Below are 27,915 nucleotides of genomic sequence, written 5' to 3' on the forward strand. Positions count from 1 at the left end.
GTCCAACGCCGCATCCTCCCTTCTCTACACACAGCGCTGGCCCATTCCAGGGCTTTCCCGGTGAGGCATGAGACGAGGGCGTAACTCTTCTCACGGTCAGATGGTACTGGGGAGGCCGTGGCTAGATATAAGTTCAGCTTAAGGAGGAAACCCTGGCAGCCGGCAGTATCTCCGTTGTATCCCGTGGGTAGGGATAAATGGATCTTCGATTCCGAAGAGGACAAAACGTTCAAGGGAGATTCCGGTTGTGGTGGTGGTGGCGCTGGAGAAACTCCATGTCTCTCCCAGCCATCCATATTCTGGACAATGCGATCCATGACGGAGCTGATACAGTCAAGCTCCCTCGCTTGTTCCTGAACGCGTTCCTCCAGCTCCATGAGCATAGTGTCCTCTCCTGCTGACTTCATATTGTAGGGTCAGAGATTCTGTCAGGCATATGTGTATAGGTGGCAGGGAAGTCAGGCGCAGGAGAGTCAAACGAAGTGTAAAATGGAGTCTTTTAATAATGTCCTAGTAACATGCTCCATAACACTAAACAGGAAAAGAACATAAACAAAATATGGGTACGAAGACCCGTCGCGTACCTATACAACAAACAACACTACACTGACAATAAACAATCTCTGACAAAGACATGAGGGAAAACAGAGGGTTAAATACACAACAGGTAATGAATGGGATTGAAAACAGGTGTGTGGGAAGACAAGACAAAACCAATAGAAAATGAAAAATGGATCAATGATGGCTCGAAGACCGGTGACGTCGAACGCCGAGCACCACCCGAACAAGGAGAGGCAACGACCTCGGCAGAAGTCGTGACAGTCATAAAATACTGCCCGCATCGTTGTCCCCCATATTAGCTAAAGTAACGTCCTAGTCAACATAGCTAATAGAACTAATATATTAGTAAACTTGCTACAATAATGCAGTAATGTTGCAGCGTATAGTCAGTAAGCAGTTACACCGGCGGGCCCAATTTTTCAGTTTTTGATTTGTTAAAAAAGTTTGAAATATCCAATAAATGTCGTTCCACTTCATGATTGTGTCCCACTTGTTGTTGATTCTTCACAAAAAAATACAGTTATATATCTTTGTTTGAAGCCTGAGATGTGGCAAAAGGTCGCAATGTTCAAGGGGGCCGAATACTTTCGCAAGGCACTGTATTTAGTATATTATTATCTAAAAATGATCATTTTTTCCATGTTTTTACTGAGGAGGATGGTCTTCCCCTTCCTCCTCTGAGGAGCCTCCTCTGTGGTTGACGTACAGTAAAATTGGCATTGTAGTATGTAAAGGTCACTGAGCATAAAGGTGTCAGCCAGAATTATGTTGGGGTAGAAAAGTATTTTCTTTATTCCCAAATGGTATAGCTATAGTGTAGACACAGTGTTTGAATATAAGGGGTTATAGCCAGTGTGTTGTGTGTGAAGACTGGCAGCATGAGACAGAGGGTGTCTTTACTGATCCCCCTCAGGGGCGGGAGGTAGGCCAGTGTAAATCAAGCAGCCTCAGGGTTACAGAACACATATACTGCTTGCTTCTTTATGAGAGAGAGAGAGAGATTTTTTTACATCTAAATAAGATATTTTGTGCAGTATTTCTCAAGTGAAAATAATACATGAAAACTAGTTGCATATCATCAAATGACAACGAACATTTAATTGAAGAATCCCTACTGTTGAACAATCACTGACGAAGGGGCGTGGACTTTGGCTACGTAACTCCGACAAACCTGCCGAACACACCAAAACAAACAAAAACATCACAAAATGTTGTCATAATATATGAGTGAACTGTCTCGACTGGGAAACATATGGTAAACTTAAGACAGAAAGGGTAGGAATACACAGTATAGACAGAGTCATCTAGCAGTCATCTATGCTAGGTTTAGCTGATGTTCACTACAGTTACTGAGCGCTATATTAAGTCCATACACTGACTGAGTGTGAGAGAGATCTCTGCATACACACACTGCAGGCATAATTCCTCTATAATAATGTGAAGTGGGATTTTAGGGCCTCTGAAAATAGTTCTGTCTCTCAGTGCTTCAAAGGGAGGAACGGAAATGAGCACTAACACACCAGTCAGTTAGTGGTTCAGATACAGATATGAGTCAGGTGTGCCGTGCACTTCAAAGTCAAAGAAGCCATGAAGGCAGCACAAATGAAGCCCTCTTCACCAATTCAACCAGTGTGTCTTACTAAGGGCCTCGCTCATCTCCCAGCTATTCAACGCTCGCTGCAGAGTAGCAATGTGAAGGGTACAAACCACGTCAGTCAGCCAGTGTGTTGCCAGTGTATTGTGTAAGTCTCCAAGTACGTAGCTGAATGTATGAGAGACAAACAACAATATATGAATGGTGAACTTTAATATTTGTGTGTTGCATAAAGCTTCAGGCTGATGTTAGGCTATATATTTCCCTTTATATTTCTGTCCTAATGATTTGGCCACATGCACATGCCGCTATTGATTTGATCATAACTGTTTATGTACAGTAATTCTGAGAGAATGTACACTCCTGACAAATGCAACGGATTGTCCTGACATAAGGCACATTGATTTGGGACTAGAAAACTGTATTGCACTTAAACAGAGTTTGCACTTTGTCTGAAGTTCATTTTGAGTCGACTTGGAGTTCAGATGGAGACCTATTTGAGTGAAGGTGTGTGTGTGTGTGTGTGTGACTTAGGCAACACTGTTGGCCTTAAAATGCCTCAGGGTCTATGTGATCCATGACACTTGATTCTGACAGAGGACACGCTCTTAGCAGCATTAGGACACGGTGACGGTGACGAGCGTTCCACATCAGTGAAACCCTAAAGAACCATTCGCAGGAGAAATACAACGAAACCCTTTCACCACGTATCCGTGCAAAAAATCCCACAGTTGTATTATTTAAAAGGGCACAAAAAATAGCCAAGTAGCTTGTGAATAAAGGGGTTGGTCTACTGGTCTAGTGAGGGTGCTTTGAAAAATTTGGGAGGTTTTGCCCTCATTCTTTTTCATTATTTAAAATTCACATACATGCATACTTCATTTCGCTTCTTCACGTAAATTATCCATCCCCATTTTCAAAGAGCGCCCAGCGTCAGTTTACCAAAAACGCGCGCTCCTCCAAACTAATATATAATATATATATATAATATATATACTAATATATATATATATATATATATATATATATATATATATATATATACTTGCACAACGCAGCGATACAATTGGCAGGAGCCTAGTAGTTTGTATAGACTTGTGAACGTTATGGGTAAATACATTTAAGCCTACGTTTGCACGCAATGCCATGGAACGAGAGAAGCGATTTATGATATCATGCTTCTGACCAGATCTTATTTAGAAATACTGTTGTTGGTTTAAAAAGCAGATTGATTGTTTTTCATTTCCTTAATTTAAAAACCAAACGTATTGGAAATATTCACCATCCATGGGTTTATGGTGATAATATAAGCTACATGGCTCGAATGCAATGCAATTCCATCTGCTATTTATGGAGAAGTGAAAACATTTAATTTGCGAGCAGTATAACGGTGAGTGGATATTCCCCCTTTCTCTTTGAATGGGCGTAAAACTCTCCATAGTCTTAGTTGCCTTGTCTGTGTTATACGAACTGTATATTAGACATAGCCTATTTAAAACAAGTTTTTTAAATTAGAATTGTATTTTATTAGAATTTCATTAGAACCTTGGTTATTGACTATGTTTGACATGTCCGTTTCCAGTAGGCCTAGCCCCTATATCAGTGCAAATGCTATAGCGTGTTTAACAACGTATTTCCATATTGAAGCAATGCGATTAGAACAATGTGGACTGCATATTTAGCAAATGTGGGGCAGGCTATTTAACAAACTAGCCTATAACGGACTAACATTCTAATCGGAGTTGATGCCAATGCAATACATAAAGGACCATAAATACACAACTTGAAGCGACCACATAGACCACATGACCAAAAGTATCTGAACACCTGCTCGTTGAACATCTCCTTCCAAAATCATGGGCATTAATATGGAGTTGGTCCCCCCTTTGCTGATATAACAGCCTCCACTGTTCAGGGATGTCTTTCCACTAGATGTTGGAACATTGCTGCGGGGAATTGCTTCCATTCAGCCACAAGAACATTAGTGAGGTCGGGCACTGATGTTGAGCGATTAGGCATGGCTCGCAGTCCACGTTCGAATTCATCCCAAAGATGTTCGATGTATATGTATTTATATTTATATATACAGTATATATACAGTGGGGCAAAAAAGTATTTAGTCAGCCATCAATTGTGCAAGTTCTCCCACTTAAAAATATGAGAGAGGCCTGTAATTTTCATCATAGGTACACTTCAACTATGACAGACAAAATGAGATTTTTTTTCCCAGAAAATCACATTGTAGGATTTTTTATTAATTTATTTGCAAATTATGGTGGAAAATAAGTATTTGGTCAATTACAAAAGTTTATCTCAATACTTTGTTATATACCCTTTGTTGGCAATGACAGAGGTCAAACGTTTTCTGTAAGTCTTCACAAGGTTTTCACACACTGTTGCTGGTATTTTGGCCCATTCCTCCATGCAGATCTCCTCTAGAGCAGTAATGTTTTGGGGCTGTTGCTGGGCAACACAGACTTTCAACTCCCTACAAAGATGTTCTATGGGGTTGAGATCTGGAGACTGGCTAGGCCACTCCAGGACCTTGAAATGCTTCTTACGAAGCCACTCCTTTGTTGCCCGGGCGGTGTGTTTGGGATCATTGTCATGCTGAAAGACCCAGCCACGTTTCATCTTCAATGCCCTTGCTGATGGAAGGAGGTTTTCACTCAAAATCTCACGATACATGGTCCCATTCATTCTTTCCTTTACACGGATCAGTCGTCCTGGTCCCTTTGCAGAAAAACAGCCCCAAAGCATGATGTTTCCACCCCCATGTTTCACAGTAGGTATGGTGTTCTTTGGATGCAACTCAGTATTCTTTGTCCTCCAAACACGACGAGTTGAGTTTTCACCAAAAAGTTATATTTTGGTTTCATCTGACCATATGAAATTCTCCCAATCTTCTTCTGGATCATCCAAATGCTCGCTAGCAAACTTCAGACGGGCCTGGACATGTATTGGCTTAAGCAGGGGGACACGTCTGGCACTGCAGGATTTGAGTCCCTGGCGGCATAGTGTGTTACTGATGGTAGGCTTTGTTACTTTGGTCCCAGCTCTCTGCAGGTCATTCACTAGGTCCCCCCATGTGGTTCTGGGATTTTTGCTCACCATTCTTGTGATCATTTTGACTCCACGGGGTGAGATCTTGCATGGAGCCCCAGATCGAGGGAGATTATCAGTGGTCTTGTATGTCTTCCATTTCCTAATAATTGCTCCCACAGTTGATTCCTTCAAACCAAGCTGCTTACCTATTGCAGATTCAGTCTTCCCATCTTGGTGCAGGTCTACAATTTTGTTTCTGGTGTCCTTTGACAGCTCTTTGGTCTTGGCCATAGTGGAGTTTGGAGTGTGACTGTTTGAGGTTGTGGACAGGTGTCTTTTATACTGATAAGAAGTTCAAACAGGTGCCATTAATACAGGTAACGAGTGGAGGACAGAGGAGCCTCTTAAAGAAGAAGTTACAGGTCTGTGAGAGCCAGAAATCTTGCTTGTTTGTAGGTGACCAAATACTTATTTTCCACCATAATTTGCAAATAAATTCATTAAAAATCCTACAATGTGATTTTCTGGATTTTTTTTCTCATTTTGTTTTTCATAATTGAAGTGTCTCTATGATGGAAATTACAGGCCTCTCTCATCTTTTTAAGTGGGAGAACTTGCACAATTGGTGGTTGACTAAGTACTTTTTTGCTCCACTGTATCTGTGTATGTATGCATGTATGTGTATGTGTATGTGTATACATATATTTACTAAACAATATATTGGGGATTGGAAATTATACAGACTATCAAGGCTCATGCTGTTACCCAGATGCAGACACAGGAGTCTGAGTTTATTATAGGTCAAGGGGCAGGCAAAAGGTAAGTCAAGGCAGGCAAAGAATCATATTCCAAATCAGAGTCAGGCAGGTATAGGACGGCAGGCAGAAAGGTCAGAAATGGGAAGATAAGGATAAACAAAAACTAAAGTACAGGAAACACGGGAACACACTGGTAAGACTTGATGGGACAAGATGAACTGGCAACAGACAGAGTTAACGCAGGTATAAATACACAGGATAATGGGGGGAGATGGGAGACACTTGGTTGGGGGTGGAGACGAGCACAAAGGCAGGTGAAACAGATCAGGGTGTGACAGCAGACAATTACATTGATGGATGCTACAATCTATTTACAATATTCAAGCTGATCTAACCCCCAATTTTTTTTTAATGAAAGGTGTTCAATGGAGTTGAGGTCAGGGCTCTGTGCAGGCCAGTCAAGTTCTTCCACACTGATCTAGACAAACCATTTCTGTATGGACCTCGCTTTGTGCACGGGGGCATTGTCATGTTGAAACAGGAAAGGGCCTTCCCCAGACTATTTCCACAAAGTTGGAATCACAGAATCGTCTAGAATGTCATTGTATGCTGTAGTTAAGATTTCCCTTCACTCGAACTAAGGGGCCAAGCCCGAACCAAGAGCAACAGCCCCAGACCAGTATTCCTTCTTCAACTAACTTTAGAGTTGGCACTATGCATTGGAGCAGGTAGCGTTCTCCTGGCATCCGCCAAAACCCCGATTTGTCTGTCTGACTGCCAGATGGAGAAGCGTGATTCATCACTCCAGAGAATGCGTTTCCACTACTCCAGAGTCAAATGGCGGCAAATTGTACACCACTCCAGCCGATGCTTGGCATTGGCATATGGTGATCTTAGGCTTGTGTGCGGCTGGTCGGCCAATGAAAGACATTTCATGAAGCTCCCGACGAACAGTTCTTATGACAGACGTTTCTTCCAGAGGCAGTTTGGAACTCGGTAGTGCAACCGAGAAGAGACTATTTTTACGCGCTACACACTTTAGCAATCGGCGGTCCCATTCTGTGAGCTTGTGTGGCCTACCACTTCGCGTTGATGCTCCTAGACATTTCCACTTCACAATAACATCACTTACAGTTGACCGGGCAGCTCCAGCAGGGCAGATATTTGAGGAAGTGACTTGTTGGAAAGGTGGCATCCTATGACTGTGCCACGTTGAAAGTCACTGAGCTCTTCAGTACGGGCCATTCTACTGCCAAAGTTTGTCTATGGAGATTGCATGGCAGTGTGCTTGATTTTATACACCTTTCAGCAGCAGGTTGTGGCTGAAATTGCCAAATCCACTAATACTTTTGTAGTTAATTTAGCCAGGAAGCATGTTCTGATTGGCAGGAGAGGGGCCAAGCCTCGACACACCCACAACTGGTTTATTCATCAAAACACAGCCCTTTCGAGACCACCACCAGCAACTGCGCCTATAATTGTGGTGGTGAAAATAGCTCAAATATTTCTGCCTCACCCCCAAACCTATAGTGCTACTTTAACAGTATAACTTTAGACCGTCCCCTCGCCCATACCCGGGCGCGAACCAGGAACCCTCTGCACACATCAACTACAGTCACCCACGAAGCATCGTTACCCATCGCTCCACAAAAGCCACGGCCCTTGCAGAACAAGGGGAACCACTACTTCAAGGTCTCAGAGCAAGTGACGTCACCGATTGAAACGCTATTTAGCGCGCACCACTGCTAACTAGCTAGCCATTTCACATCCGTTACACTACCACCAGCGCTTAGATTCACCATTGCGTTAGGTTTGTTAAAATAGATCCCCTAGAGGAGAACTCTTATTCTAATGACCATGTGTAGTCACCACTCTACTCTCCTCATCTGTGACTAGTGTAATGTATTCACGGGTACGCTTTTAGCATTCTTCTTTAGCAATTTGTCATTAATGTCTACAGTACTCCTTCAAAAAGGTTTGCTTTTCACCCTCCAATATACTTTGGACCAGTTTGAACCACTTAGCCAACCACAAAAGGAAGAAGCACCTTTCCCTTCCTCCATTTAAATGAATGTTAAAAATGCATTTTACATGTAGACATACAATAACAAAAGACACCCTGCTCTCTGGGATGTTCCCCCTAATGCAGCTGATATTGCCAAGCCTAATCCCCGTTGCTACATTAATGTACTTCTCAGGGACTTGCGAAGTGGCTGTCTTTTGATAAATGCATCTGGTTTGGTTCAAAGAAAAAGATAGATTTCTGTGCTAGTGCCAATGCCATTTACATTCCACATCAACAGCACTAGTACATCCCAGGCCCGTTAAATGTATTTTTGTAGTTTAGAATGCCTAGGGAAAAATCACAAAGAAAGAATCACATCATTTACATTGTCCCGACCAACACAGGTTTGTATTTTACATTTTCCTCTCTGCTTTATGGTAGAATGCTCTACACAGGTTAGCACACACACACACACACACACACACACACACACACACACACACACACACACACACACACACACACACACACACACACACACACACACACACACACACACACACACACACACACACACACACACACAGTAAATACTACCAGCCCTGTGCTTAATTTCTGAGTCTGAATGGATCAACATCAAACAGTTCTTTAATTGACTCTGAATCACACTTAGTGTGGAGCATAGGATTGGAAATGGGATATCATGAGCTGTCAGTTCATATTTATCGCAATTTCTAGCGGCAGGATTGTGTGAAATATAGAGGGCAGTCAGTGCCTGAATGGAGGGAAATACACCATAGTGTTAGTTTACGTCCTAAATGCCATTTGCCGATACAGTGCACTACTTTTGACCAGGGTCCATAGGGTTTTGGTGAAAATAGTGCACTATATAGGGAATAGAGTTCCATTTGGGATGCAACGTTAGTTATCCCCCCCCTCACACTCAAACATCTCTCATTCTCCATATTGTGAAATGTGGTGCCAGTTGGTATTTGTTTCTTGTTTACCCATGACGTACATTTTTGGTGACAGTCACATGACTACAGACACATGAGAAGAGTGTAGCTTATTCCCTTTCCGTTGTATTCCAATAACCAAATACTTATTGTTGTGTTGCGCAGTGGGAAGAATTAAAACATAGTAACATCATTCAAACAGTGCTGATGATTCATGGGGAAATTATGTCTGCTTTAAATCAGGGACACATTTCATCATTTTTTTCTTTCCTCATCTTTCTTTCCTCCGTTCATTTCCATCAGTCAGATGGGCTGCTCCTGTAAGTGTGTCCTGAGTGGCCGCGCATCTGAAACTTATGACTAGCCAAGTCTTCAAACATCACGCCGCGACGCAACCAAAGCATGGCAGAATGACAGATAGTCCTTTCAATATATAGTGACAAACAAATTAGTGCAAAGATGTTTCCTCGCTGCATACCAGATGTGTTGGGCGCTGTCGTATGGAACAGGCGATGAAAAAGTGTCCGTGTCCCATCTGTGCTTCCCGGGACCATCGGTGCAGCAATTTCTGCTGAACAAAGTAGTGTAAACACAGAGCCTGATTATAGGTGTCCTAATGGCCGCATAAAGATGGCGTCGCCGTAAATCAGACAGCCAGGTTAATTTTGTTCATGAGGCTCCCCTAGGCAGAAAGAGAAAGAGAAAGAGATGGACAGGTGGAGGAATAGATGGATAGAGTGGGAGAGAGATGGAGGGATGGACAAAAAGGATGGATATATGTAAAGTATATGCAGACTCGCACACAAGTTATCTGTCATGGAACTGTTGCAGTCTGGTTTTTCACCTTTTACTCCATCTCACTCATCCTCCTTTCGTAAACGAATACTCAGGCTGTGGCGTTGCTCTCTCTAGAGTCCCTGCGGGTCTGGATTACACACGGTGCTCATGGAAGTTTTACATGCAGAGCCCGATTCATCTCTAACTTTACACCCGCTGAATGGTAGCCCAACACTCTGAGATTGGAAGGCGAATGGAGCGCCATAGTGGTCTGTCTGGTCATGCCCTGATGGATAGTTATGGGGCGGAGAGGATAGACGGGTGGATGGACAGGCAGATCCTTGCGGAATGCAAAACACTTTGCAAAACACTTTCCAGTGCAAGACGTAATCACAGACCTGGCTGCATCGTTTCATTACACTCCAGACTTATCTGCGTCTCTGTCACTGTACCTTGTAAATACATATGAGAAGTTTATTTTCGGATTATTAAGGCAACAGACCCCGAGGGAGGAAGCACATCAAATCTTTGTCTGTCTGTCTGCGTGTCTAGTCTTTATCATGTTTGTTAATTAGTCTCCCTCATGGATGACGGCCTGACCGACATTAATATTCTGTTAAAGAGGAAAAAGACGACTGTGCATTAAATCCCCTGTTTATCAGGTAGTAATCATCATCCGTGAACACTATCAGACATAACAGAGAAGAAAAGAGATGAACAGTTTTAATTGGGTGAGGTTATTTGTGTAGGAACAGGAATTCAAGTGCATTGTGGGTCCACGTTGGGAATCTGTCAGTTTCTCTTTTCCTATCTACCCTGAATTTGTCTTGTAGAAGTCCTATTCCCTTTCTGGTACCATTTCACAAAGGGAGTGTGCAATTTTATCCCTGAAAGCACTGAAGGTTGAAGACAAGGACATCCACCACTATCTACATTAGGTGCAAATGCAGAAATCATGCAATGCCAGGTTTATTTATTGAATGCATTAGGCCCAAAAGCCTTTTGTCCCGTGCAGTATCCGAGCTCTAACATTGAAAAGCTTTTATGATGCAAAGAAGGAAGTCGTATCTCTCGTGTTACAGTGTTTTTGTAAAGAACCAGTAGCGCTCTTCGGTGAGGTGAGTGCTTTAAGAAGCGAGGTAGGTGTGTGTTATGTTATGGTGGTGTGTTTGACAGGAAACCTGCTCAGTTTAATAGGTCCTGCTACCATAGCATCAGCACAGACACTGGAGCAGGCCCTTCAATGATACTCATCCACATCAAGCCCCTTTTTGAGACTGTGTGAGAGTGAGTGGGTGCTATGTATCTCTCTGTCTAAAAGCCATAATGGAAGAAGAAGTGTTATTGAATTTTTCCTCTCCTCACTATCAATGATTCATTGACACTGTTTTTCTCCTCTGCATTTCCCTGCCTAGTCACAATGGTGTGTAATAACGAGTGCCCACTTCAGTTCAGTTCAAGCACAGCTTTGATATCTTCTCAATGCCCTCGTGGCTTTGCATTGCTATGCTGGCCTCACATTCCTCCTCTAATAAAAATACGTTGGATTCAAGAGCCTTTCCATCGATGTGCAGTATTGTTTTTGTAAACATGTTTCTTTTTAGAGCCTGGCTGTATCAGTTTCAAGATGTGAAGATTATATGGCCTTGCCTTCCTTCTCTTGAGTTTTGCCCAAATGTGAATGAGCATGAAGATGATACGATTAAACTAATTCAATCAAGCATCATGCCATACGATTGGTTAACTGGATGGTCCAAACACTGGAATAAACTGGGCATGGCTAGAGCTTGGCTTGGGTTGGTGCTCGGGCTGCGGAATGGGGGGTTGGACTGGGGTAAGACTGGGGCTGGGGCTATGCAGCTGGCACTGGGGGGGCTGGTGCTAGTGGTTGGTGCTAGGGCTGGTGGTGTTGGGGTAGAAAGCTAGGTCTGGCTGTGGGCTGTGTCTTTGGGTTGGGTTGTCTCCTAAAGTCCTGTCCTTGGCATGGTCCAGGAGAACACATGTAAAGCAGATGGCCTGGCTCCTCTGTCTTCTGTGGCACTAATCAGGTGCTAAATATCCATCCGACTGCTACCCAAAACACTGGCACACACACACACACAAACTCACACATACACACACACAAAGACACATACACACACGCACACCCCAATCACTCAGTCCTTGGATGACATACTGCTATTCCCACCTTGCCTGTCAATATGTCTGCATAATCCTTTAATGAATCCTATAATGTTTGGCACAGCCTATCATGACAGTTTATGACAGCACTTGAGATTGTTGGTATGAACTGAAGCACTGTACAAGAGATTATCAAATGTAGAAAGGCATTGGGTGAAGAGGTATAAAGTTAAAGGTTAAATTAACACAAAAAAAACGATTAAAATAAAGAAATATGTGTGTCCCAAATGGCACTCTATTCACTTTATAGTGCACTACTTTTGACCTTAGCCCTATTGGTCCTGCTCAAATGTAGTGCACTAATTAGGGAATAAGGTGCTATTTGGACCAACCTGGGACCTAGCTCCAATACAGCAGTTAAATGCAGTCATGAATCTTGGCTGTAAAAGATATGTGTTGGTTTTTATGTAAGCCAGTGGATTTATGTGTGTACACACTGACTGGAGAGTAATTTATTCACATGCACTGGCACACACAAGCATGCACACACACACACACACACACACACACACACACACACACACACACACACACACACACACACACACACACACACACAAGCTGTTTATTGATGCAGCTAGTGATCAGCTGCTTAGCGATCAGCTGAGCCATCGGACAGAAATCAGATTTTAAGTGTGGCCGGCAGCTCACTGAGACAATGCAGCCTCTCTCATTTACCAGTTCAGAGCTGTTTAATCTGTGGCCCGCGAGACAGACAGAGATGGAGAGGGGGGGGGGGAGAAAGCCAGTCAATGATTTCCCTCAGTGCCTATTTCTAATGTCTCCCGTCGCTCATCTGACCCATCCGTTATGTGGAAGGAACCACAGGGAAATGTGATTGGCTCATTACCCTCCCTCTGCACTGAACCAGGAAAAGAAAGGATAAAGTAGACAGGGCCCTTATCATCTGCTCATTGTGAATTTGCATACACACACACACACATGCATGCATGCATAAACACACACTTCACCTGCCAAACTTGGCAAACCTGGTTTTAGTAAGAGCTGTATTATACAACAGGCAAATCCCTATTTTACAGGGTGTAGGTTGTTCTCTTCACAATCCCCAGTGCCAAAATCCATCTCTATCCGAATCTCTGTCCTTACTGTATGTATGATTGACTTAATATCTTATCAGTTTACCTGAGCAATGCCTACAGTATGTTAAAAGTATGTTTCTTTACTACTGTGCCATACCTAACTAGATCTGAGATCTGAGACCAACATTTCCTGTAAACCTGTCCTGAATGAGTTCCATCTCTTTGTTAGTCATCAGGCTGATGATGTCATACATATCAGTGGGTTGGCTCTGTCTCTCTCTCTCTCTCTCTCTAGCCCCTCACAGCCCAGTGAACGTCAACACTTGGCAGAGGTTGTTGAGTTGAGTGGGTGGTGCAGAACCTAAGGCACAACACGATGATAAAAAAAATACATTAAAGGCTTCTGAGGCCCACGTGGAAACTTATGCCGGCATGTGGTAATTGCCCTACTCATATTTTGAGCTGTGTTTTACACTTTGTGTGGACGTTTGTCTTTTAAGGTTCCCGGTCAGAAGACATGTCTTCAGAAACGCTTCAACAGCTACAGTGTTAGATGGTGTGTTTGCTAATTTAGCAAACACTATGAACCCGGCCATGTCAGGATCTAACGTTTGAGAGAAAACACTGCAACGACAATAATTACATGGGTAGAATCAAGTTGCCCTCTAGAGACATAGCTAACAGCATATAGATTGATTTATCTAGAAACTAGTCAGTGTGTGCCGAGACCTTCTGCTGCTGTTTTCTCTAATGGACAGACCGACTAACAGCTGCATTTTGCTGGTGTTAGTTATACTGTAATTAGGTCACAATGCAGAGTGGTATATTGTAATTTCACCCCACTGGGACACGGCTGATCTGTCCACAGCTCTTAGAGAGCAGCCGTGTGTGTCATTGTGAATCATCAAACCCTTCAGTATTGTTCAACGGGGAGGGAGGGAGGGAGGGAGGGAGGGAGCGAAGGAGTTCAAGCAATGGATTGGGAAACAGTGGTCTAGTGTAATTAAAGGGGATGGGTACAGTAATATGTGGGCTGCTGTGCCATCCCTTTAAATACAATGGATTGAGGTAGTCTCCCTAGAGGTCCCCCTGGTGTTCCTGCCTCCAGGTGTGCGTGTTGTTTACAGTGTAACACCCTATTAGAGTCCATCACCGCTGGGTCTGGTGCTTTCAGCCCAGGCTGAAGATACACCGACAGGCCAGTCAAACCCCTTTAATTAGAAACCACTTCCTCACTTCCCCCAACACCTAATATCTCTTAATGATCAATAGTTTGAGCACTGCTCTCTAAGCAGAAAGAGGAGGAGGAGGAGGAGGAGAAATGGACTGAGAAAGACAGGATAGACCAGCCGTTCTCCATGTGTAGAGTGTGTAGGAAGAGTGTGTTTACGTGTCGGTGTATCAGTAACACTGTTTCATTCCACAGTAGCACTCATGGTGTGTTTGTCTGTCTCTTTCCTCTCTGTTCACAGAGAAAGTCAGCATGCTCTCTGCATTGATCGCTCCCTTCAAGTACATGAGCCCTGGGACCACCAGCACAGAGGATGAGGACACTTTAAGTAAGTCACACCACTCAGGATATTCCTCCCAACATACTGGATGCACAGCCACTGATGATATGATAGCCTATGATATACTGTACTCATCCCAAGGAGAAATTTGTCTTGCAGTACTGCTTCCACATACTGTAAATACCCTGTACTGTAGACCAGATATGAAAGTGTATATATGAAAATTTGTGAACATTCTTCAGAAATGCAATGTGCTTCTTTCTCCCTGCAACTCGGTTTGAAGAGCAGAGCATGATAGCACAGCTGCTCCAACTTTGTCCTCGTAGAGAATAGAAGTCTGAAATAAGGCCGATAGCTTTGCTCTTTCACCCCCATGTGTGTAACTTTCAATGCAATACAATCCCCCCATTACAAAAGAGATTGCTGCTTTGCATTAGGTACAGTAACAAATACTCTCTCACTTAAACCTCAGAGTCACAGAACCAATTTTGCAGCAGATTACAGAATGATTTGGCAGATAATACCCCATTTGAGGGGATTTGGATTTGAATTTTAGAACACTTAAATAAGATAGCCTCCCTCGCTATGATCTTTGGGGACTGTCGACTGGGGGATACTGGTAGATCTGTTCATTACCCTTTCATTGTGTATCAAGTGGCTAAATCTGCCCCAAGAGCGTTGCTTTCTGAATCTCATTCTATTGCACACTGAAATATAGTGAATATGGAGCGCCACACAGTTATGTCTGCATTTATTAGTTACTTTTATTCTAAACAATGTTTTTATTGCTCTAAATTGTTTTGTTTCCTTTTCTTGTCGTTGTCAGGCACCAGTAGCACTGAGGTCAAAGAGAACCGAAATATTGGTAACCTAGAGGACTGCTGTTCTATTGTCCCCGGCGACCGCCAATCACTGTTCAGATCGGACACATCTAGAGGTGGGACTTCCGGTCTGAAGAGAAAGCGGCCGTTGGAGGAGGACAATAACGGACACCTGTGCAAACTCCGTCTGATCTACAAGAAACTGTTGTGGTCGGACTCACCAAAGAATGCCCTGGTGCAGCTGAATGAGCTGAGGCCAGGCCTCCAGTACCGCATGGTATCGCAGACCGGCCCGGTCCACGCACCCCTGTTCTCAATCGCCGTAGAGGTGAATGGCCTCACCTTTGAGGGCACTGGCCCCACCAAGAAGAAAGCTAAGATGAGGGCGGCCGAGCTGGCCCTCAAGTCCTTCATTCAGTTTCCCAACGCTCCTCAGGCTCACCTGGCCATGGGTAACCATGGCAACCCCTCTGCAGACTTTACCTCGGACCAGGCGGCAGACTTCCCAGACACTCTGTTCAAGGAGTTTGAGCCGTCATCATGTGGTGGCGTAGTCGGCGACAGCTTCTCCCTCTACCGGTCGGCGTCGGAGAAGAGCGAGCTGCGCCTCTCCAGCGCCCTCCGACACGGCCGATTACTTTGCCACACGTTGGACCTAATGGTGCAGGCCAAGCAGCGGCTGGCAGGGGTCCCTGTTACCATCCCCACCGAGGCCCCCAAAACCCCTGTGGTGCTGCTCAACGAGCTGCGTCCAGGCCTGAGGTACGTGTGCCTGTCCGAGAGGACAGAGGGGCGGCGGGCGCGGAGCTTCATCATGGCAGTCCGCGTGGACGGGAGGATATTCGAGGGCTCTGGACGCAGCAAGAAGCTGGCCAAGACCCAGGCGGCCCAATGCGCTTTGCAGGCCCTCTTCAACATCAGGCTGGCTCCTGAGGGGAGAGGAGGCCTTAAACCCAGCAGGAATAGATGCCCTCATTTGCCCCAGGTGAGTAGCTTGGCTTTTGGTTAGGACATCTGGCAGCTTCTTCTCTCCCATACAGGGTCCTGTAATAACCAAAGCAGCAGGAACACAGCAGAAACACTATTGCCATCCAACAAGTAATTAAGAGGGAGGAGATATGGGTAAGGATGAGCTGTCAGGGGGGCGAAGGGAGGGAGGAGAGGGGGAGGGACGATGATAAGGGAGATTTGTAAGCATGCTGACTTATCATTTACTTTGGACGGGAAGTGTGACGACAGTGGCGTATCTAGTGGAAACATGCAAATGGTGTGTGTACGTTGGAAGGCTCAGGCTGCGGGTAAACAAAATCTGCTCAGTGATCTATTCAAACGGAAAGGGATGTAAATGAAGCAAATTATTGGCCTTGTGCCTCCGACACAAGAGAAAACTGAATGGCTCCCAAAATGAGCTTTTCTATTTTGCGTGTGTGTGTTTCCAGAGCTATAATTGGTAGAGTATTGTAATTTTGCACAATCTCTTGTTTCCCCAGGTGTAGCATCTACAAACATTAATTCAATCTCTTGCCCAAAGGAGATCGAAAAGCAAAGAGCAAATCGACAAACAAACCACTGACCCAATCCCGTGCTCATTTACTCAAATATGTAAATAGCAATCAGACCAGGCAAACACGTTTTGAGGAACTTTTCCATTTTAGACCCCAAAGTCATTCAGGGCTGGATTCTGTGGTTGGACATTTTAACCTTCAATTCAGCATTTAAGGTTGTGTGCAAAATGTCACCCTATTCTCTAGATAGTGGCCCTTAACAGAAGGTGTGCACAATATAGAGAATATGATGCCATTTGGGACATGAACAAAATATATCGAAGGTAACACTACCAGGGAAACATTTTTCTAGCCAATTCAATCATCAGCTGCGAATGTTATTTTCACTTTAGACATGTTTATAATCGCACAAATCTAGGTATCTAGGCAACCTAGGCCAACAGTATCATTCATTTTGTTGTAGGCTCTAATAAGGAACAATATTTATTGTATACATTTAAGACAAATAGTTGATACGTTGTTCATCAATGTCAAAAAATACACAGATACCTGTAGCTATGCGTGCGTCTGTTTATACATGGTATTTGTGTGTATGGTGTATGCAGTGTAGTCTGAGTGTGTGCGTAGTGTGTACTAGAGGTCTTAATGGGTCCAAAAAGTTTGGTCCCTTCCGAAATGGCTCCGTGGCTTTCCCACCCGACACAATATGCATAAAATAATTTCTGATATGTGTGTCAGACCCGTTCTGAAAATGACTGTTGAAAACAGACCCGCGCGGGTTCGGATCCGAGAGACCCATTCAGATCTGGGAGAAAGAGAGAGAGAGGAAGAAACCTCCTGCTGTGCGCCGTCAGCACGTCAATAAACAAGCATATTAGTCAAATGATCCACAGTTACATGTCCTGACAAACTGCCTATAACAAATGACAAAAAAAAATCATTTTTTTGTGTGTTTCGATGTGAATAAAATCAAATCAAATCAAAGTTTATTTGTCACGTGCTCCGAATACAACAGGTGTAGTAGACCTTACAGGTGAAATGCTTACTTACAGGCTCTAACCAATGGTGCAAAACATTTTTAAAAAAGGTATGCGTGTGTGTGTGTGTGTGTGTGTGTGTGTGTGTGTGTGTGTGTGTGTGTGTGTGTGTGTGTGTGTGTGTGTGTGTGTGTGTGTGTGTGTGTGTGTGTGTGTGTGTGTGGGTAAGTAAAGAAATAAAACAACAGTAAAAAGATATTTGAAAAAAGAGTAGCAAGGCTCTATACAGGCACCTGTTAGTCAGGCTTATTGAGGCAGTATGTACATTTAGGTATGGTTAAAGTGACTATGCATATATGATGAACAGAGAGTAGCAGAAGCGTAAAAAGAGGGGTTGGCGGGTGGTGGGACACAATGCACATAGCCTGGTTAGCCAATGTGCGGGAGCACTGGTTGGTCGGGCCAATTTAGGAAGTATGTACATGAATGTATAGTTAAAGTGACTATGCATATGAGATTAACAGAGAGTAGCAGCAGCGTAGAAGAGGGGTTGGGGGGGGCACACAATGCAAATAGTCCAGGTAATTTGGTAACCTGTTCAGGAGTCTTATGGCTTGGGGGTAAAAACTGTTGAGAAGCCTTTTTGTCCTAGACTTGGCACTTCGGTACCACTTGCCATGCGGTAGTAGAAGCATTAAGAACGTTGTAGTCTATTCTTTTATTGGTTTTTACGTTCCTCAAACACGATTCAGCTGTCGGAGATTTGAGCGATAAATGCATCAGGGCATTGCATGCATATAGGCCTATAGGCTTAGACGTCCATTATATGATATTCATATAAAAAAATATATATATATATATATATTAGAGGAGATTCCTAGCCCTAGAGAGACGAAGAGAAAGATTGAGATATGCCAGCGCCATGTTCGCAACATTGACATGGATTTCTTTATACTTGTCAGATAGGCTACTACTGCTATTCAGATAAAGGCATAAAGAAGGAGGCTAATTCCTTCATTTTGATAAAGATAAGCATTATATTGTTAGATTAAAGGAGTAACTCTGGTAGATTAACGGAGTAACTCTGGTAGGCCTAAAACATTCTTCCTCACCTCAAGTTGAACTGTCGGAGTCAGTGCCGGTGCGCACTGCTTTCATAGGCCTGCTGTAGCGAAGCCTAATAATAACCACAACACACCAAGCCTTCACAAAAGATGCTTAACATTATTAGGGTAATATCAAAAGTAAGTCAAGTCATTGTTTATAGGGAAAATGTGACCATGTTATTATATAATTACTTATTAATTACTTAATTTAGTCAACGAAAATGTCTCAACAAAATTAAACAAAACACTTTTTGCAAAGGCTATTTAAAGTACTAGTTTAGATGATTAAATAGGCCTACAATAATAAAAATGATTTACAATAATAATAATGACTAAAACAATTGATAAATACGGGGAATAAAAAGGGAACTGCATCGTGCTCTCTCCTCAGCAGCAGGCGCACGTGAGGTGAGCAGCCGGAACCCGTTTCAGGTGGGTATAAGCTATACGTTTTTGGGAGTTACAATTGGCTGACATACACTACATGACCAAAAGTAAAGCTATTGTGGACGTTTAAGTGGGCTATGTCCTATTAGCATTCCCTTCCATGCCTTGAAGAAATAGACAAGCAAAGTGTCCTTCCTTTCCGGGAACAACATCAGCCAAACAACCTGCTCATGTTAGCCTGGGAGAAAACTTTTATTTTTTACCTCCTGTCATGGTGTTTAAAAGGATTTTAAGAGGATTTGCCTCACCCGTTTAGTTCCAGAAAGCAGTCGCTTGTGGAAATTCTTGAAAGTCAGCCGTGCTGTCTGCTTGCTACTGTCGAATGGGGGAAAGGGGGAACAGTCATTTGGAAGTGGTGAAGGACACACACACATCAAACACACAATATCCTGCTAAGATTTCTCTGCGGATCGTCGAGTAGCTCTTAGTGAAAAACCACATGAGTTTCACACGTGATATCTGTTTCACACGTGATATCTGTTTCACACGTGATATCTGTTTCACACGTGATATCTGTTTCACACGTGATATCTGTTTCACACGTGATATCTGTTTCACACGTGATATCTGTTTCACACGTGATATCTGTTTCACACGTGATATCTGTTTCACACGTGATATCTGTTTCACACGTGATATCTGTTTCACACGTGATATCTGTTTCACACGTGATATCTGTTTCACACGTGATATCTGTTTCACACGATATCTGTTTCACACGTGATATCTGTTTCACACGTGATATCTGTTTCACACGTGATATCTGTTTCACACGTGATATCTGTTTCACACGTGATATCTGTTTCACACGTGATATCTGTTTCACACGTGATATCTGTTTCACACGTGATATCTGTTTCACACGTGATATCTGTTTCACACGTGATATCTGTTTCACACGTGATATCTGTTTCACACGTGATATCTGTTTCACACGTGATATCTGTTTCACACGTGATATCTGTTTCACACGTGATATCTGTTTCACACGTGATATCTGTTTCACACGTGATATCTGTTTCACACGTGATATCTGTTTCACACGTGATATCTGTTTCACACGTGATATCTGTTTCACACGTGATATCTGTTTCACACGTGATATCTGTTTCACACGTGATTACAATGATCTTAAGTTAATGTAAATAACGTGACATGAATTCATGTAATGACATGAAACTACTCATGTGAAATAAACGCGACAACACGGGGGGGATCTACCGTTCAGTAAAGTTCTTTACGTGTGAGAGTTAGAATTTGAGGTGAACGAGAGACATCCACACTTTACGTGTTTTAAGTATAAGTTAAGTACGCTGTTCAGCTAAAATAGGATAAACAATCTTCAATCAATGATAATCTGATTCAATTTGACATGATCACTTATTAGTGACTTTTCCATTTTGTGTATTCTGATCTTTCTGCATCGTAGCGTTCCGCTACATATTCATTACCGACAAGTATAATACATCTCTGCACGAAGATAAATAGAGCCATCTGCACTGCTATTTTAGACATCAGTTCATCTGATTATTCTCTCGTCATTGATTTAATTGACTATTTCAGCAATTTGAGGGCTTTTCTGTATTGTTGTCTGTTAGTGGGGAATATTATTCTGTTTCAATCAGGGGTTGGAACCTACATTATTTTCCAATCATTTCTTTCTGAATAGAACCACATTTGTTTTTGTTCTGTTCCACTGTTCTTACCAGATAAATAAAGTTTAGTACCGGTTCGAACCAAACATTTCTTTACGGTTTATATCGTTCCTTTATGCTCCTTTTTTTAACCTGTCAAATCAACTGTTTTTTACATTTACCTCATGAAATGATTTCAACAATCAGTGTGGATAGAGGAGGCAAGCTAGTTTTTTAAATGTGTGATGGACAGACAAGTGTAGCCGATGGTGCAAGATGGGACTGACATTTTGCGGGTGGGGAGAGAGCAAGAGAAGATTGAGGAGGCTTGAAGCGCTGGGCATTCTGTTTTGACATGCATTATCTGCTGTGCATTCAGAAAGTATTCAGGCCCCTTTACTTTTCCCACATTTTGTTACATTACAAAATGTATTAAATGTTTTTTTCCCCCTCATCAATCTACACACAATACCCCATAATGACAAAGCCAAAACAGGTTTGTAGAAATGATTGCAAATGTATTAAAAATAAAAAAAAACGGATATCTTATTTACATTAGTATTCAGATCCCTTGCTATGAAACTCACAATTGAGCTCAGGTGCATCCTGTTTCCATTGATCGTCCTTGAGATGTTTCTACAACTTGATTGGAGTCCACCTGTGGTAAATTCAATTGATTGGATTTAATTTGAAAAGTCACACACCTGTCTATATAATGTCCCACAGTTGATGTCAGAGCAAAAACCAAGCCATGAAGTTGAAGGAATTGTCCGTAGAGCTCAGAGACAAGATTATGTCAAGGCACAGATCTGGGGAAGGGTACCCAAACATTTCTGCAGCATTGAAGGTTCCCTAGAACACAGTGGCCTCCACCATTCTTAAATGGAAGAAGTTTGGAACCACCAACACTCTTCCTTGAGCTGGCCGCCCGGACAAACTGAGCAAGTGGGAGAGAAGGGCCTTGGTCATGAAGGAGACCAAGAACCCGATGGTCACTCTGACAGAGCTATAGAGTTCCTGAAGGACAACCATCTCTGCAGCACTCCACCAATCAGGCCTTTATGGTAGAGTGGCCAGACGGAAGCCATTCCTCAGTAAGAGGCACATTGACAGCCCGCTTGAAGTTTGCCAAAACGCACCTAAAGGACTCAGACCATGAGAAATAAGTTTCTCTGTTCTGATAAAACCAAGATTTGTTTCATCAGAGGGAGGTTTTTCAGCGGCAGGGACTGGGAGACTAGTCAGGATCAAGGGAAAGATGAACGGAGCAAAGTACAGAGATATCCTGAATGAACAGGACAACGATCCAACAGGACGATGACCCCTAAGCACACAGCCAGAGACCGGACTTGAACCCGATCGAACATCTGTGGAGAGACCTGAAAATAGCTGTGCAGCGACGCTCCCCATCCAACCTGACAGAGCTTGAGAGGATCTGCAGAGAAGAATGGGGGAAACTCCCCAAATACAGGTGTGCCAAGCGTCTAGCATCATACCCAAGAAGACTCGAGGCTGTAATCGCTGCCAAAGGTGCTTCAACAAAGTACTGAGTAAAGGGTCTGAATAGTTTGCTTTGTCATTATGGGGTATTGTGTGTAGATTGATGAAGGGGGGAAAAACAGCAATTTCATCCATTTTAGGATAAGGCTATAATGTAACAAAATGTGGGTAAAGTCAAGGGGGCTGAATAATTTCCGATTGCACTGTAAATTAGATCCACAGAATTATAACTTGGAGGAGTGGCTTCTATTTACGGAACTTTGAATGTCCTTTGAGCTTGCCAGCTAACAAGCTTGTGTGTGCAGAGCAGCACCATAATTAAAAACCCGTCTTACATATTTGTAGTTAATAAATCCAACGAGAAACAAGATTGATGAAGGAGCTGTTCGTGGACTACAGGAAAAGGAGGGCCGAGCACGCCCCTTTCACATCAATGCCTTTTCCAACTCAGGAGACTTGGAATGGGTCCTCATATCCTCAAAAAGTTCTACAGCTGCACCATCGAGAGCATCCTGACTGGTTGCATCACCGCTTGGTATGGCAATTGCTCGACATCTGACAGCAAGGCGCTACAGAGGGTAGATATTACCTCAATTAGTGCTTACGGCCCAGTACATCACTGGGGCCAAGCTTCCTGCCATCCAGGACCTCTATACCAGGAGGTGTCAGAGGAAGGCCCTAAAAATTGTCAAAGACTTCAGCCACCCAAGTCATAGACTGTTCTCTCTTTCTACCACATGGCAAGTGGTATCAGAGTGCCAAGTCTATGTCCAAAAAGCTCCTTAATAGCTTCTACCTCCAAGCCATAAAACTGCTAATCAGTTAACCAAATGGCTACCCGGACTAGTTGCATCTCCCCCTTTTTTACGCTGCTGCTACTGTTTATTATCTATGAATAATCACTTTACCTCTACCCACATGTACATATTACCTCAATTACCTCGACTAACCTGTACCTCTGCACATTGACTTGGTACCGGTACCCCCTGTATACTGAATATAGCCTCACCACTTTACTGTTTATATACCCTACATTACTCATCTCATATGTACAGTGCCTTGCGAAAGTATTCGGCCCCCTTGCACGCCCAATTTTTCAGTTTTTGATTTGTTAAAAAAGTTTGAAATATCCAATAAATGTCGTTCCACTTCATGATTGTGTCCCACTTGTTGTTGATTCTTCACAAAAAAATACAGTTTTATATATTTATGTTTGAAGCCTGAAATGTGGCAAAAGGTCACAAAGTTCAAGGGGGCTGAATACTTTCGCAAGGCACTGTATATACTGTACTCTATACCATCTACTGCATCTAGTAGTTGTGGAATTGTTAGGTTAGATTACTCGTTGGTTATTACTGCATTGTCAGAACTAGAAGCACAAGCATTTCGCTACACTTAACATCTGCTAACCATGTGTATGTGACAAATACAATTTGATGTGATTTGTTGTTATTTCATTGTGTACCATTTTTTGTATTTATAAATATTGATTTTTACTTTAGTTTATTTTTCAAATGTATTTTTGTGGCAAATATTTTGTTACTTGCAGCAAAAACTGCATTGTTGGTTAAGGGCTTGTAAGTAAGCATTTCATGGTAAGGTCTACATCTGTTGTATTTGGCACGTGTAAAAATTCCATTTGACTTGAGTTGATTACTAGGCCTATGGTAGCTTGATTTGATTACTAGGCCTATAGTAGCCTTAACTATCATTGAATTAAAAATCTCTCTCCCTATCTTCTGAATTACGATTGTAACGTCAGTACAATAGCCTATGCTTCGGAGAGGGGCAGGTAGTCTAAACATGCGATGGCAAAGATTTTCAGCTTGCAGGCAGACACTGGAATAAGTTTGCATAGGCGCTTTGCTGTGTTTTTTCTTTGTTGGAGTCAATCAATTTCTGAACGTAAAAGAACGTTCTTAACCGGTTCCCTTGCTTTTAAAATAACGGCTCTGTTCCAGAACAGTATGGATCACTTTCATTCCAGGTTCTGTTTATGTTCCTTGAAAAATTGTATTTTCCGGTTTTCGGTTCTGTTCTCTAAACCAGTTCCAACCCCTTTTTAATGGTACTCCTGAATCAATCACTATGATGAAAATAATCGTTTTTCTTGAGTGTATTTTTAACAAAGCTGAGATTTACTTTACTTACAGTACAGTACTTTACTTACTTACAAAAGTTTGGACACGCCTACTCATTCTAGGGTTTTTCTTTAGTTTAACTATTTTCTATATTGTATAATAATAGTGAAGACATCAAAACTGTGAAAGAACAGATGTGGAATCATGGAGTAACCAAAAAAGTGTTAAATAAATCAAAATATATTTTAGATTATTCAAAGTAGCCACCCTTTGCCTTGATGACAGTTTTGCACAGTCTTGGCATTCTCTCAACCAGCTTCATGAGGAATGCTTTTCAAACAGTCTTGAAGGATTTCCCACATATGCTAAGCACTTGTTGGCTGCCTTTCCTTCACTCTGCGGTCCAACTCATCCCAATCCATCTCAATTGGGCTGAGGTCGGGTGATTGTGGAGGACATGTCATCTGATGCAGCACTCCACCCCTCTCCTTCTTTGTCAAATAGTCCTTACACAGCCTGGATGTGTGTTTTGGGTCATTGTCCGGTTGAAAAACAAACGACAGTCACTTTAAGTGCAAACCAGATGGGATGGCGTATTGTTGCGGAATGCTGTGGTAGCCATGCTGTTTAAGTGTGCCTTGAATTCTAAATAAATCACAGAGAGTGTCTACAGCAAAGCACTCCTACACCATCACACCTCCTTCTCCATGGATCACGGTGTGAACCACACATGTGGAGATCATCCGTTCACCTACTCTGCGTCTCACAAAGACACAGCGGTTCGAACCAAAAATCTCAAATGTGCACCCATCAGACCAAAGGACAGATTGCCAAGTCTCTTCTTCTTATTGGTGTCCTTTAGTTGTGGTTTCTTTCCAGAAATTCAACCAAGAAGGAAAAGCAGCAAACATGTGCTCAGCATATGTGGGAACTCCTTCAAGACTATTGGAAAAGCAGTCCAGGTGAAGCTGGTTGAGAGAATGCCAAGAGTTTGCAAAGCTGTCATGAAGGCAAAGGGTGTCTACTTTAAAGTCACTACTGGTCAGAAGTTTTAGAACATCCACTCATTCAAGGGTTCTTCTTTATTTTGACTCTTTCTACATCAAAGAATGATAGTGAACAAATCAAAACTATGAAATAACACATATGGAATCATGTCGTAACCAAAAAAGTGTTAAACAAATCAAAATACATTTTATATTTCAGATTCTTCAAATAGCCACCCTTTGCCTTGATGACAGCTTTTTTTTGTCAAAAGCCCTGTTTGTGTGTTTTTCAATCCACATGTGAAACTTCATGTGAAATATCATCAAGTGTTCCAAAAACACATGATGTTTCATAAAATGTCACTTGCAAAAAGTGTAAATTTCACATCTGAAATCTTGTTTTTTCCTTATTGGGTATGCGTGCGCGTGCTTATGTGCACGTGAGAGGTTAGGAGTTCAATAGCCACCAGATGTAAGGCCTGGTAATGGGAGAGTGCCAGTCTTAGTCACTAGGCCAGCTCTCTTTTACAGAGACTGACTCAAGCTTTACTTAAGGCACCCATTTTTACTGGAACTCCATCCTAGGTAAGGAACGCCATCCTAGGTAAGGAACGCCATCCTAGGTAAGGAACGCCATCCTAGGTAAGGAACTCCATCCTAGGTAAGGAACTCCATCCTAGGTAAGGAACGCCATCCTAGGCAAGGAATGCCATCCTAGGCAAGGAACGCCATCCTAGGTAAGGAACGCCATCCTAGGTAAGGAACTCCATCCTAGGTAAGGAATGCCATCCTAGGTAAGGAGCGCCATCCTAGGTAAGGAACTCCATCCTAGGTAAGGAACTCCATCCTAGGTAAGGAACTCCATCCTAGGTAAGGAACTCCATCCTAGGTAAGGAACTCCATCCTAGGTAAGGAACTCCATCCTAGGTAAGGAACTCCATCCTAGGTAAGGAACGCCATCCTAGGTAAGGAACGCCATCCTAGGTAAGGAACGCCACGACATCCTAGGTAAGGAACGACATCCTAGGTAAGGAACGCCATCCTAGGTAAGGAACGACATCCTAGGTAAGGAACGCCATACTAGGTAAGGAACGACATCCTAGGTAAGGAACGCCATCCTAGGTAAGGAACGACATCCTAGGTAAGGAACAACATCCTAGGTAAGGAACTCCATCCTAGGTAAGGAACTCCATCCTAGGTAAGGAACTCCATCCTAGGTAAGGAACGTCATCCTAGGTAAGGAACAACATCCTAGGTAAGGAACTCCATCCTAGGTAAGGAACTCCATCCTAGGTAAGGAACGCCATCCTAGGTAAGGAACGCCATCCTAGGTAAGGAACAACATCCTAGGTAAGGAACTCCATCCTAGGTAAGGAACTCCATCCTAGGTAAGGAACTCCATCCTAGGTAAGGAACGCCATCCTAGGTAAGGAACTCCATCCTAGGTAAGGAACTCCATCCTAGGTAAGGAACTCCATCCTAGGTAAGGAACGCCATCCTAGGTAAGGAACAACATCCTAGGTAAGGAACTCCATCCTAGGTAAGGAACTCCATCCTAGGTAAGGAACTCCATCCTAGGTAAGGAACTCCATCCTAGGTAAGGAACGCCATCCTAGGTAAGGAACAACATCCTAGGTAAGGAACTCCATCCTAGGTAAGGAACTCCATCCTAGGTAAGGAACTCCATCCTAGGTAAGGAACGCCATCCTAGGTAAGGAACGCCATCCTAGGTAAGGAACAACATCCTAGGTAAGGAACGACATCCTAGGTAAGGAACTCCATCCTAGGTAAGGAACGACATCCTAGGTAAGGAACGACATCCTAGGTAAGGAACTCCATCCTAGGTAAGGAACGACATCCTAGGTAAGGAACGCCATCCTAGGTAAGGAACACCATCCTAGGTAAGGAACTCCATCCTAGGTAAGGAACGCCATCCTAGGTAAGGAACTCCATCCTAGGTAAGGAACGCCATCCTAGGCAAGGCGGAAAGGCATGGGTTATTATAAAGACCTTCCTTCCTTTGAGTTTTTCCGTAGATGGAGAGAGAGTGAGAGAGAGAATGGTCGAAACCTACAGTAGGTCACCTTTGCAGAATGAAAGAGGGAGAGTAGAGCCAATAGAAAGCGAGAAAGAAGGGGATGTTTGTCAAGGACATGATATTGTCTTGGAGGAGAGGAATCCAGAACCACGCCAGGATGATAGCCTCAGGCTAACCTGAACAATAACTTGGAGACTAGCTCCAATGTCCAGCTCCTAAATGAAATATTGAAACTCATCCAATGTCTAGTATTGTGGTATGCTGCTCACACTCCGGTATAGCTCCACACATCTCTAAATAATGACGCAGGCGCACACACAAACACGCACACCCCTGATGGCACCGAACATCCGACCATGCATGTTTTTGTTCTCCGTCATCAGAAATAAGAC

At 43.0% G+C, this 27,915-nt stretch overlaps 1 protein-coding gene across 1 annotated transcript in view; it reads left to right on the top strand.

Moving 5' to 3' along the window:
* The window catches only part of adarb2 (adenosine deaminase RNA specific B2 (inactive)), a 230,757-nt gene that overhangs the window by 145,021 nt on the left and 57,821 nt on the right, over positions 1–27,915 (top strand). Inside the window, exons 2-3 of the mRNA XM_052483319.1 lie at positions 14,390–14,476; positions 15,255–16,234. Coding sequence (XP_052339279.1) covers positions 14,390–14,476; positions 15,255–16,234 — 1,067 coding nt within the window. The remainder of the gene's footprint in view (positions 1–14,389; positions 14,477–15,254; positions 16,235–27,915) is intronic.

This window comes from Oncorhynchus keta, chromosome 28 (genome assembly GCF_023373465.1).
Source record: "Oncorhynchus keta strain PuntledgeMale-10-30-2019 chromosome 28, Oket_V2, whole genome shotgun sequence".
In the NCBI taxonomy this organism is placed as follows: Eukaryota; Metazoa; Chordata; class Actinopteri; order Salmoniformes; family Salmonidae; genus Oncorhynchus; species Oncorhynchus keta.